The 13355-nt window shown below is 35.6% G+C and overlaps 1 protein-coding gene across 1 annotated transcript in view; it reads left to right on the top strand.

Moving 5' to 3' along the window:
- The window catches only part of LOC131425146 (uncharacterized), a 45348-nt gene that overhangs the window by 25590 nt on the left and 6403 nt on the right, over nt 1–13355 (top strand). The window contains 2 exon segments of the mRNA XM_058586770.1: nt 4941–5059; nt 5211–5292. Of these exon segments, the coding sequence (XP_058442753.1) occupies nt 4941–5059; nt 5211–5292 (201 nt within the window).

Raw genomic sequence — 13355 nt, 5'->3', positions numbered from 1 at the left:
CAGTGAAGCATCCTCTTCAACGAAACCATCCAACGTATCCCCTATAGAACAAAGTACACCAGCTGCAGTTAACAGCTTACCATCCAACCAACCAGCAACTGCAAACAATGTACAACAAAGCGCATCTACAGCAACCAGCAACGAAATCAACAACAATACCACCGATGCGGCAATGGATGACGAGACGAACCACGAACGAAGTGCCCCTCAATCCTCGCAGGAGGTAAATGGAAGCTCCTCTCCCCCTAGAAAAAGGGTGACAACGAGATCCAATACAAAAAAAAATGTTTTATTTAAAAACTCAGCTAAATCGGCCACGTAAAGCTTGTACGCAAATAGGCCTGAATAAAATATCTTAAAAAAAAATATATAGACGGCACTCGATGTCCCTCGGTTTTCTTCTTTCTGAATCATGCCCAGGGCCTTGAGACGTTGCTTGCTGACTCACTTCTAAAGATTTGGCAAGCTCTTCTTGGGTTTGGCACGAATCTTCATCAAGCAATGCTTCTAGTTGTTCATCTTTGACCATGTTTGTCTTTGACATCGAGATCACCATTTTTAAAACGTTGAAACCACTCCCGATAAGTTCTTTTACTCAAAGCAGCATCACCGTAAGTTTATGAGAGCATTCGATGCGCTTCAGCTGCAATTTTTTTCAAATTGTAACAGAAAAGTAAAACTTCCGCAAATGGCGAGAATTGGGCACATAAACAGACATTTTCGAGCGTGAATAATACAAGAACAACTGTCACTGAAACGGTGATGACAATTCGTTAGGCACAGTACACACTCACTTTAAAGGCATTATCATTTATGTATTTTGACCAGCCTCAGCCGGTACAGCCACCTATCGGAAAACGGCGGAAGCAAACTTGTACACCTGATAGTTTCAGGCAGCAATATTTGCTACATCAAACCAGATTTTCTTTTGTCATCGAAAAAAATCGTTGTGTGAAACAAAAATTTAAATATTTTTACAACATCTTTCTCTGTGTGATATATGGAGTAATATGATCAATAAACGCAGCAAGTGCTGTGATTAATATGGGAGGGTGTTCGGTTACCGGCACCTCTTTTATTTTAAGCTCATATCTTCTGACTTAGTGCACATTATGCGGACATCTATACATCAATGCAGAACTAAAGTTCCTGGCTAAAAACTGATTAAGAAACTAAGTTGATTCATTTGATTAAAAAAAAAATGTTAGCAATTTATTAAACCGATAAATATTGGCCATATTAAAAAAACGGTGTTCGGTTACCGGCACCCCAAGAAATATCGCTTAAAATGGAAAAAAGATAAGATAAGACAGCAGTTATTCAAAATAAAAACAGAAATAATACAGTCGAATATTTGTATGGTGGCGCCTTTGATTTGGCTGGTCTTCCTCGTTTTTTCTTACCCGAAGCATCTGTTGTATGAAATCGGAAGACATTTTGAAAATGACAAAAAAAGTCTTTGGTCGCATCCGGTATTAAATCACGAAATAGATCGATTTCATCTCATGAATATTGAATTCACTCACCTTTCCGATTGATGCTCTTCAATTCATGATACTATAAAAAAGTCAGAAAAAACTTTTGTGTTAATATTCACGCAATTAAAATTTATTTTGAACGCAACAAAAAGTACAAGCGACTGATTGCTTTGCAACTCGGCACAAACAGATCGTGCTGCTATTACACACACAAGACATTTGCCGGAATGACACTATCTGCTTTCTGTCAAAAATTACGGTGGGGTGCCGGCAACCGAGCACCTTCCCCTAATAGTCGTAAAGTAGTAAGGGGCTGTCCATAAAAGACGTCACACCGCAAGGGGGAGGGGGGTGTTTACTAAAACGTGACCTTTTGCGACAGGGGGAAGGGGGGGAGGTTTTTGGTATGTGACATCCAATATTTTCAATGAGCGCATTTTTGAAATACCTTATTATATCACTGCTTTGCCCTATTTCCTGAAAAAATCTCCACAATAAACGTTTACATTCTATAGGGAAATGTGTACTTGTTGATGTAAAAGCTTCTTCTTGTAAATTCGGAAATGAATGATGCAGGAAATCATTTCTGTTGTGATTAGCAAAAGTGAACGGAGGAGCGTGTAAATTAGCGAAATTAATTTTTTTTTCTTAATATGAGTAAAAAAGAAAAAGATGCTTTCAAACGGTTTAACTTAAGTTATACACTGACAATTTTTTCAGTAATTTGATTTTCTAGCATTGATAATAGTATATCGTAAGAATTTCTCTTATTTGATTCTGATGCAGTTTATTCAATTGTACTCCATTTAAAAAAGGGCGGGAGATCAACGATTTCAGACGTAGATCATGTCATGTCTTATCTAGATCATATGTGATTTTCCTCCACCAACATCAAAGCAAAGTCTTGGCATTACATTCCTTTTGTGGAATTTTGCCTTTCTGTTTCAACAGACAACATCAAAGCTTATCAAATCATCCAATGATTGAACTTACATAAATCAAGAATCATTTTAGCTCAAAATCACTACCCATTGTGTGACGGAATATCAGTACCAATATTGATCGATGTGATTTAAAATTCACTGATCAACTGATCATGAAAAGCTTCACCGGCAGTGATCTCGTTTTGATGAGATTTTAGTCTTTATTTTCTCAGCCCTGTATGTTACACTAAAGAAATATTATTCTTTTACTAAAACAATAATATATCTGTGTACTCCTAGGAGGAATAAAACAGATGATTTAAATGTTTCATCTATTCCAACCAAATACTTTTGATAATTTATATAATTGATATTAATAAAATAATTCCGATGATTTTGTAGTTTTAGGATTATTTTTTAATCTAATGACAGCATGTAATAAATCGATTTTTCCCTCATATTTGTATGGTTTATCATACATATTGACTATGTATTGAGATTTGAGATTTTATTTATTTTGAATTCGTGACATGTGACATAGGGGGGGTAGGGGGTCTTTGCTTCTGTGACAATTTGTGACAAAGGGGGGATGGGGAGTCAAAAATCGTGAAAAAAAAACGTGACGTCTTTCATGGACAGCCCCTAATAAAACCAATCACAAACAAGTTATGCAGCAGATTAAAAAATATTACCCGATTCAGCTTGAATATGATACGCAGAAGTAAAAGGAGCGCAGGTTATCGCTACGCCAATTCAAACGCACCATTAAAACGCTGCACCTGCTGTGTGTTCGAGACATGCTAAGTAGCGTTTTATTTGGTTTAATCTAAATAGTTCTGTGTAATCGAACTACTGGAATTGAAACAGCCTTTCGTCGCTATAATCTCTATATGGAATGTGAAAAAAAATTGAGCACCCTTCGTCCATCGAAAATATCGCAGTTATTATTATTCACCTGGGAGGCGAAATTATTCAACGATTTGTTTTAGTCTTTGTTAAGACGTAGAGCCGTCTTGAGCTAGTTTTAATATGATCAGTATCTAACGGGGATACAGATTGGAAAACTGACATATGAACACAATGATGTAATGAAAACCGCGAAAATGTTACCGCAGAGACGGGACTCGAACCCGTAGCTAACTCCTAACCGGGAAATTGTTTTACCTGTTTCCCCGTTAGATACTGATCATATTGAAATTATTCAGTCGAAATTTTTTTTATTCATGAAAATATAATTAAGTCTTGCGCGAATCACTTCGGTGTCGAACTGAAGAGTAGTAGAAATTCAGCATCGAAATATCATTGGCGACTCTTCGCCATTTCGATAATCTCTTTAGTGATATTTCTTCGGATGATAATTCGTCTTCCAGTTTCGTTGATATGAGAAATGCAAACTTTGAGGTTCAGAATTTTGTGAATGCCAGTTTCATGAATGAAAATCTCCGAGGTGTAACTGTGTTTTTTTTTCAGAAAAACTGATTTATTCACGAGTGATAATGAAATGAACTTTTTCTGATCATGATTTTTCCAACACTGGTTACGGAGTTCAATTCAAAGGAGTTTATTCGGATCTTTGACGCACAGGGGACCCCTTTTTTCCATCGCGACAATGCACACGCAGCGCTGTCCTTGAAGCGGTTTTTGACTACGAACGGCATGCTACCGACTGTTCCATACTCAAGTGTTCAGAAATTCACTTATCGGTTTTATATGATGAACTAATGAATTAATGAAGGAATGAACTTTTAAGTCCGGAACAACAAACTAGACCAGAGACTAAAGCGTTGGGACATCAACGGTGTTTGTCTGACCACTTTGAAATTCAGCATATTAATCATTAGTTGTTGGTTTGCTTAGAACAGTGCCCGGATAATGCTTATCAAATCATTTCTTTGCTTGAACAGTATTTTTTCATTAAAAACATATCAGTGGCGTACCGAGGAAATATAGTCCGGGGAAAAATAAGATTTGTCGCCATCGTTGGTTTAGTGGGAAAGAAAATTCTGAACTCCATCTCCGTGGGCATCGATTGGACGAACAAAAAAAAGGTCCCAAGGATTCGTTTGCCGCCCCCCTAAAAGCTTTGCGCCCGTGACGAGTGTTCCCTTCAACAAGCTTTATAAACACAAGAAATTCTTATATCTCCATTGCTTTTTTTTCTCTCGCTTTTTATGGCGCAGACCTTTTGGTCTATATCAGATCTCCATTGCTTCTAATTTTAAAAAGTAGCTTCACTGATAGCACAATAATTAACAAATCAATGACACAAATGTTAGAACATTTAGACAGATGACATATGATGCCATCTGTCAATCAGATCGGGACCTTGTTGACCGACGTGTTAAACATGTAAGTCTGTTCCTGCACAGAATTCAATTTTTTTGCCATTTTGTTTGAGTGAATAATGCAAACAAAAACTATTTTCATCATCGTGAGACGATAGTTACTTTAAGGATATTCATGATCAATGCGAACGTTAAAACTCGATTTTAAATTATGGTAATTTTTGTTCAATCTTTTTGTCTCTTTACCATTGCAGAGTCCGGCCTGGAACCGTCCGATAAGTATGATATACTGGAAGAGCACAACAAATTGCGACAGGCTGTGGCACAGGGACTTATACCTGGGCAACCTGGAGCAGAAAATATGCTGGAAATGGTAAGATAGCAGCACCATGGACATGGACTTTTAATTTCCAACCCCACTGTGAGCAATGGTAGAGCGGGTTGTAACAGTCTCTAACGGCGGCGGTATTTTTCCTTGATAATGCATTTTGACTTTCGTTTCATTTCATGTTCGCTTCTTCCAGCAATGGGACGACGAGCTGGCATCGAAGGCACAAGAATGGTCGGAACAGTGTGTATTCAAGCATGATCCAAAAAAGCGATTAGGTAAGCATTTACAAATGGTAAAAGCACTATTTAATTTTCATTGATTGCAAAATTGCTTCATTAGCTGCCAACTAATCGTCTTCATTAATTACATCGCTTCCACTTGATTTTCAGACCTTCGTATCTCATCAATTTTACTTAATTACTAAGCATACAATACTTCCCTATTATCCTCTGCTGTATTACACTTTTTGCATTTTAAACTTTAATTCGTCGTACTAAGAATGCTGTTTTAAAGTCAGGAAATTCAGGCTAAAATAAACTTTTTATTAAGAAGCTGTGTAAAGCATACAAGTGAAAATTCGTTAGAAAATTACCGTTGCTTACGATTTTCAAAAATTTAAATAAAAAATTTTAATTTAAATTTAATAAAACTACTGAAAGAATTATTTATTTCGGTTTTAACCTATTTTAGGTCATTCGCCGTCTACTGAACGAAGTCCTATTGAGTCCTACACTGAAAAAAAATTACAATCGATTTGGAAAACAAAACCATTTATGATTTGAATAAAATTGTGTCCCAAGATAGATGATAAAGTTCCCTACCAACCTTCAAGGAAAACAGATTTTTTTAGGAAAACTTGTCCAAATCGGATTTTGTTGTATACAATATAGATAGCAATATAGCAGCTTCTGTCAAATTTTCGGCAATCACCAACACTGGTTGGCAGGGAACGTACATATCGAAGTTGGTATAGAATTCCATTCAAATAAAGAATGGCGCTTTTTTTTGTAATTTGATTTCAAATTTGTAAGATCAATGTTGACAGTACGATATTCAATTAGTAATATTTTTAGTATTTTCATTTAAAATTTAGACTTATTTTGAGAAAATCAACAGCACAACAATTTTTTGTAGGATTTGTCATTTTTTTTACTTTAATTATTTGAAAAAAAATGGGAAAAATGTATAGTTCTATATGATCAATTTCTAGATCAATTTTGGAAAAATATAATGAACAAAGTGTTTTTCGTGATAAAGTCTATATGCTGCCAACTCCGAATACGATTTTGCTCAAAGCTTGTCTATTCGAATCCTACACTGAAAAAACTCGGTTTACTAAATTTAAAGTCGATTTATAAAAAATAACACCACTTTCGAATTTAGCGAAACTTTGTCTCAAGTTTATATTCCTTTCCAACCGTCCCTGTATTGTAAAGCGGTCAGTTTTAGGAAAAAACTAAAACTTTTTCTTGTTCATTACTGATACTTTTTGCAAATATCGGATAACCATTTCGGATAAGTTTTCGATAAAAAAACACTGTAAAATTAGTTTTTATTAAAATAAAATATGTTTATTTTTGTAAATCGATTTTAAATTTTCAAAGTCTATTCGATATGGAAGATTTTTTATTGGAAATTTTTACTGATTTTCTGAAAATCACTAATATAATATTTTTTTGCAGGCTCTGTCATTTTTCGTCATTATTTTAAAAAACCTGATTTAATCCACCTAGTGGTGTAATGATGCCTTTCTCATGTACATATAATATTGTGGTATTCCATTCAAAAATTTTCTCTTCGATTTTTGAAAGAAACCAAGTGATTGTTTATGCATAACATACAGAATAAAACAGTGCTTTGATTGCGTAAGCCATCCTTAAGAGAACGAAATGGGTTCACTATTATATGCACTTCCGGCACCGGAACCCGAGAACCGGTATAATCGAAGTCGATTCGTACGGCCACCAACTAACATGACACACAAACTTTTTTAGTAGGCACCCTATAATTCCGGAACCGGAAGTCGAATCCGGATGAAATTCAGGAATTCCATATGAGACTGGAAGACCTTTCATTTGAATCTAAGTTTGTGGAAATCGGTCAAACCATTGCTGAGAAAAGTGAGTGAGATCCATTTTGGTATATATAACCACTATTTCTGGTACTTCCGGAACCGGATACCGGGATAGCCGGAATCGGTTTGTTTAGTTGCCTACTGATAATGACTATCGATTTGTGTAGTTTTGAGACCAGTTCAGAAAAATTTTCACGTGTTTTGTTTCGCCGGCTTAAGTGACGGTGTACAATATTGAACACACTTTATCCTATACTTTCGGAACCGGAAGTCGGATCCGGATGAAATTCAGGAATTCCATATGGGATTGGAAGACCTTTCATTTGAATCTAAGTTTGTGGAAATTGGTCAAACCATCGCTGAGAAAAGTGAGTGAGATCCATTTTGGTATATATGACCACTATTTCTGGTACTTCCGGAACCGGATACCGGAAACCAGGATAGCCGGAATCGTTTGTTTAGTTGCCTACTGATAATGACTATCGATTTATGTAGTTTTGAGACCAGTTTAGAAAAATTTTCAAGTTTTTTGTTTCGCCGGTTTAAGTGACGGTGTACAATATTGAACACACTTTACCCTATAATTCCGGAACCGGAAGTCGGATCCGGATGAAATTCAGGAATTCCATATGGGACTGGAATACCTTTCATTTGAATCTAAGTTTGTGGAAATTGGTCAAACCATCGCTGAGAAAAGTGAGTGAGATCCATTTTGGTATATATGACCACTATTTCTGGTACTTCCGGAACCGGATACCGGGAACCAGGATAGCCGGAATCGGTTTGTTTAGTTGCCTACTGATAATGACTATCGATTTGTGTAGATTTGAGACCAGTTTAGAAAAATTTTCACGTTTTTTGTTTCGCCGGTTTAAGTGACGGTGTACAATATTGATCACACTTTACCCTATAATTCCGGAACCGGAAGTCGAATCCGGATAAAATTCAGGAATTCCGTATGGGACCACGAGACCTTTTATTTGAATCCTAGTTTGTCAAAATCGGTTCAGCCATCTCCGAGAAAACCTAGTGAGGTTATTTGACACATACACACACACACACACACACACACATACACACACACACACATTTTGATCATTATTAATAACAACTGATCGAAATTGAAATATATAGATCTAAAACTAAGAACAGAAATTCAGGCTAAAATAAACTTTTTATTAAGAAGCTGTGTAAAGCATACAAGTGAAAATTCGTTAGAAAATTACCGTTGCTTACGATTTTCAAAAATTTAAATAAAAAATTTTAATTTAAATTTAATAAAACTACTGAAAGAATTATTTATTTCGGTTTTAACCTATTTTAGGTCATTCGCCGTCTACTGAACGAAGTCCTATTGAGTCCTACACTGAAAAAAAATTACAATCGATTTGGAAAACAAAACCATTTATGATTTGAATAAAATTGTGTCCCAAGATAGATGATAAAGTTCCCTACCAACCTTCAAGGAAAACAGATTTTTTTAGGAAAACTTGTCCAAATCGGATTTTGTTGTATACAATATAGATAGCAATATAGCAGCTTCTGTCAAATTTTCGGCAATCACCAACACTGGTTGGCAGGGAACGTACATATCGAAGTTGGTATAGAATTCCATTCAAATAAAGAATGGCGCTTTTTTTTGTAATTTGATTTCAAATTTGTAAGATCAATGTTGACAGTACGATATTCAATTAGTAATATTTTTAGTATTTTCATTTAAAATTTAGACTTATTTTGAGAAAATCAACAGCACAACAATTTTTTGTAGGATTTGTCATTTTTTTTACTTTAATTATTTGCAAAAAAATGGGAAAAATGTATAGTTCTATATGATCAATTTCTAGATCAATTTTGGAAAAATATAATGAACAAAGTGTTTTTCGTGATAAAGTCTATATGCTGCCAACTCCGAATACGATTTTGCTCAAAGCTTGTCTATTCGAATCCTACACTGAAAAAACTCGGTTTACTAAATTTAAAGTCGATTTATAAAAAATAACACCACTTTCGAATTTAGCGAAACTTTGTCTCAAGTTTATATTCCTTTCCAACCGTCCCTGTATTGTAAAGCGGTCAGTTTTAGGAAAAAACTAAAACTTTTTCTTGTTCATTACTGATACTTTTTGCAAATATCGGATAACCATTTCGGATAAGTTTTCGATAAAAAAACACTGTAAAATTAGTTTTTATTAAAATAAAATATGTTTATTTTTGTAAATCGATTTTAAATTTTCAAAGTCTATTCGATATGGAAGATTTTTTATTGGAAATTTTTACTGATTTTCTGAAAATCACTAATATAATATTTTTTTGCAGGCTCTGTCATTTTTCGTCATTATTTTAAAAAACCTGATTTAATCCACCTAGTGGTGTAATGATGCCTTTCTCATGTACATATAATATTGTGGTATTCCATTCAAAAATTTTCTCTTCGATTTTTGAAAGAAACCAAGTGATTGCTTATGCATAACATACAGAATAAAACAGTGCTTTGATTGCGTAAGCCATCCTTAAGAGAACGAAATGGGTTCACTATTATATGCACTTCCGGCACCGGAACCCGAGAACCGGTATAATCGAAGTCGATTCGTACGGCCACCAACTAACATGACACACAAACTTTTTTAGTAGGCACCCTATAATTCCGGAACCGGAAGTCGAATCCGGATGAAATTCAGGAATTCCATATGAGACTGGAAGACCTTTCATTTGAATCTAAGTTTGTGGAAATCGGTCAAACCATTGCTGAGAAAAGTGAGTGAGATCCATTTTGGTATATATAACCACTATTTCTGGTACTTCCGGAACCGGATACCGGGATAGCCGGAATCGGTTTGTTTAGTTGCCTACTGATAATGACTATCGATTTGTGTAGTTTTGAGACCAGTTCAGAAAAATTTTCACGTGTTTTGTTTCGCCGGCTTAAGTGACGGTGTACAATATTGAACACACTTTATCCTATACTTTCGGAACCGGAAGTCGGATCCGGATGAAATTCAGGAATTCCATATGGGATTGGAAGACCTTTCATTTGAATCTAAGTTTGTGGAAATTGGTCAAACCATCGCTGAGAAAAGTGAGTGAGATCCATTTTGGTATATATGACCACTATTTCTGGTACTTCCGGAACCGGATACCGGAAACCAGGATAGCCGGAATCGTTTGTTTAGTTGCCTACTGATAATGACTATCGATTTATGTAGTTTTGAGACCAGTTTAGAAAAATTTTCAAGTTTTTTGTTTCGCCGGTTTAAGTGACGGTGTACAATATTGAACACACTTTACCCTATAATTCCGGAACCGGAAGTCGGATCCGGATGAAATTCAGGAATTCCATATGGGACTGGAATACCTTTCATTTGAATCTAAGTTTGTGGAAATTGGTCAAACCATCGCTGAGAAAAGTGAGTGAGATCCATTTTGGTATATATGACCACTATTTCTGGTACTTCCGGAAACGGATACCGGGAACCAGGATAGCCGGAATCGGTTTGTTTAGTTGCCTACTGATAATGACTATCGATTTGTGTAGATTTGAGACCAGTTTAGAAAAATTTTCACGTTTTTTGTTTCGCCGGTTTAAGTGACGGTGTACAATATTGATCACACTTTACCCTATAATTCCGGAACCGGAAGTCGGATCCGGATAAAATTCAGGAATTCCGTATGGGACCACGAGACCTTTTATTTGAATCCTAGTTTGTCAAAATCGGTTCAGCCATCTCCGAGAAAACCTAGTGAGGTTATTTGACACATACACACACACACACATACACACACACACACACACACACACACACACACACACACACACACACACACAGACATTGCTCAGCTCGGGCCAATTTTCACTAGTCTGTTTTTCAAGTGATTGCATAACCTTTCTATATGAGAAAGGCAAAAATGGTTAAACAAGTTTAACCCTTTTTAAAAGACAATCTAGATCAACACGGTATGCAATGTGACATTTTAGGAGAAAGTCTACATGTCCAGAAAGTTTCATTCAAATTTGAGAAGCCAACCGCGAAATTCACCTTATTTAAGTCAATTCGCGAAAGCACGAAATTCGTCATACTTAAGCCAATTATAATATTAATTATTTTCAACAAATGACTTTATCCAAAAAAATTCAAGTAATTATATACATACTAGCTGACCCGTCGAACTTCGTCTCGTCTGAAATTATGTTTTTGAAACAAATGCACCGATCGACATCTCATCCTTTGAGTCAGTGCATTGAACAGAGATGGTAGATCTCTCTCAAACTAATGGTTTTGACATGAAGCCTAGAGCAGAACTGATCAGGATGAATACATTAAATTGATGATTCTGCAAATTTCCAAAAGCTGCCTTCGCGACTTGTTTGTCATTGCAAGTTAAGGCTTAATTGTAGACTGAAGACGTTTAAAAATTTAATAGTAAATCCTTGGGATTATCGGATAAAATTGTTTGGAGCGATTTTCCACCAACTGCTTCACCGCTAGTCTGATGATATTACTTAGTCGTGTTTGATGAATGTTCGTAACATGACAATTACAGGATTAATTTTCAATTAACAATTTACCGATAAAATTAAACATTCTTCTGTCCATTCTTGTGTCCATTAACTTTTACATGAACACTGAATTCGTTTAATGATTGTATCAATAGTTGTCTCATTCGTCACCACATCATTTTGCTTAGTACTTAGACAAAATTATATGAAAAAATGTGCAATTTTTCTGTTCTAGCGGAGTGAACATGAGGAATGATTATACCAGTATTCTTCTTATCGTTCAAGCCAATTAATAAAACGTTTCTCCTCTACATTTACATTTGGTAATTGGTCAAGTAATGCAATGCTCTTAAAATGGAATGATTTGGCTTAAGCAGCTTACAAATGAAATGAATAGCATCCTAAGCAGTCCGCTTTTAAGTAATCCATCCTTGAAAATGTACCCTAACCGACTGAACGAACTGTAGCATGCTAAATGAATAAAAATCTCTATATTTTACCTCATTATTTCAGCAGAATCCTATCATTGATTTGTATGATAAATCGTTCTATAATTTAATTTGTTCAACTCAAGCCCACACAATGAATCTACTGGTAAACGATATCAGGATGTTTTATCCTGCTTACGGTATAGCAAGAACAGTCATATGCGTTCCACGATTAAGTCATTTGGGAAACAATAATTTTGGTATCCAATTAAGCAAGTGGCTCGAAATGACGAATCGCATGGATCAAACATGCAAGTCTCCACCCAGAACTGCTCGTTGCGCGCCAAACGATTTCCCAACGATCTAGTATTCTTTTTTTTCAACAGCGAAATATGGAGCATTTTGTTGCGCGCCAAACATCAACCGTAGATCTAGCAAGCATTGGCGACTTTTTCAGTGGAAAATTCCATTGTCCATACAAAATAACTTTATTGGTTTTTCCCACTTTTCCGGTAAGTTTTCCTAATTTTTTTGATGTACGAACCCGGTGGGGGTAAAAACTGATCAAACAAAAAAAAAGCATCTCAATCCGTCCATCCGTTCTTACGTGATGCGATTACAAAGAATGATCTCTGCATTTTTATATATATACTAGCTGACCCGTCGAACTTCGTCTCGCCTGAATTTTTTTTTTTAATTTATGTTTTCGGACAGCAGAGTTGTCAAACGTTAATGTTTCTTTCCATTATTTTACTGATTACTTGGCTTACAACAAACGAATTACGACAAATTCATATACAACATCAAAAATTATTGTGGATATGTTCAATGCTTTTGTTACGCAAAAAACTAAACAAATGCACCGATTGCCATCTCATCCTTCGAGTCAGTGTATTAAACAGAGATTGTAGATCTCTCTCAAACTAAAGATTTGACATGTGGGATGATGGATTGGATTGAATCATATCTGACTGGTCGTAGTATGACCGTGAGAATTGGCGACTGCGTTACTCCATCATTCATCGTGAGCTCTGGTGTTCCTCAGAGAAGCCATCTAGGACCATTCATATTTCTGCTATATCTAAATGATCTGAATTTCGCATTGCAATGCATGAAGCTATCATTCGCCGACGATTTCAAACTGTTTCATCTCATCAAATATCTGAAAGACTCAAACTTCTTGCAGTCACAGTTGGATGTATTTTCTAACTGGTGCAACGTCAACGTCCATTAAAACCCGTTTTCTTCGAATCTTTACCTGCTAGTTTTATTAAGATAATTAGACGATATCAATAGTTGTTAGTTAGCTTTGTAGTTTAAATAACGGTAATCTAAGATTTC

Source organism: Malaya genurostris, chromosome 1 (assembly GCF_030247185.1).
Source record: "Malaya genurostris strain Urasoe2022 chromosome 1, Malgen_1.1, whole genome shotgun sequence".
Lineage (NCBI taxonomy): Eukaryota > Metazoa > Arthropoda > Insecta > Diptera > Culicidae > Malaya > Malaya genurostris.
The sequence above is the reverse complement of the archived record's forward strand: the minus strand, read 5'-3'. Positions and strand labels throughout refer to the sequence as shown.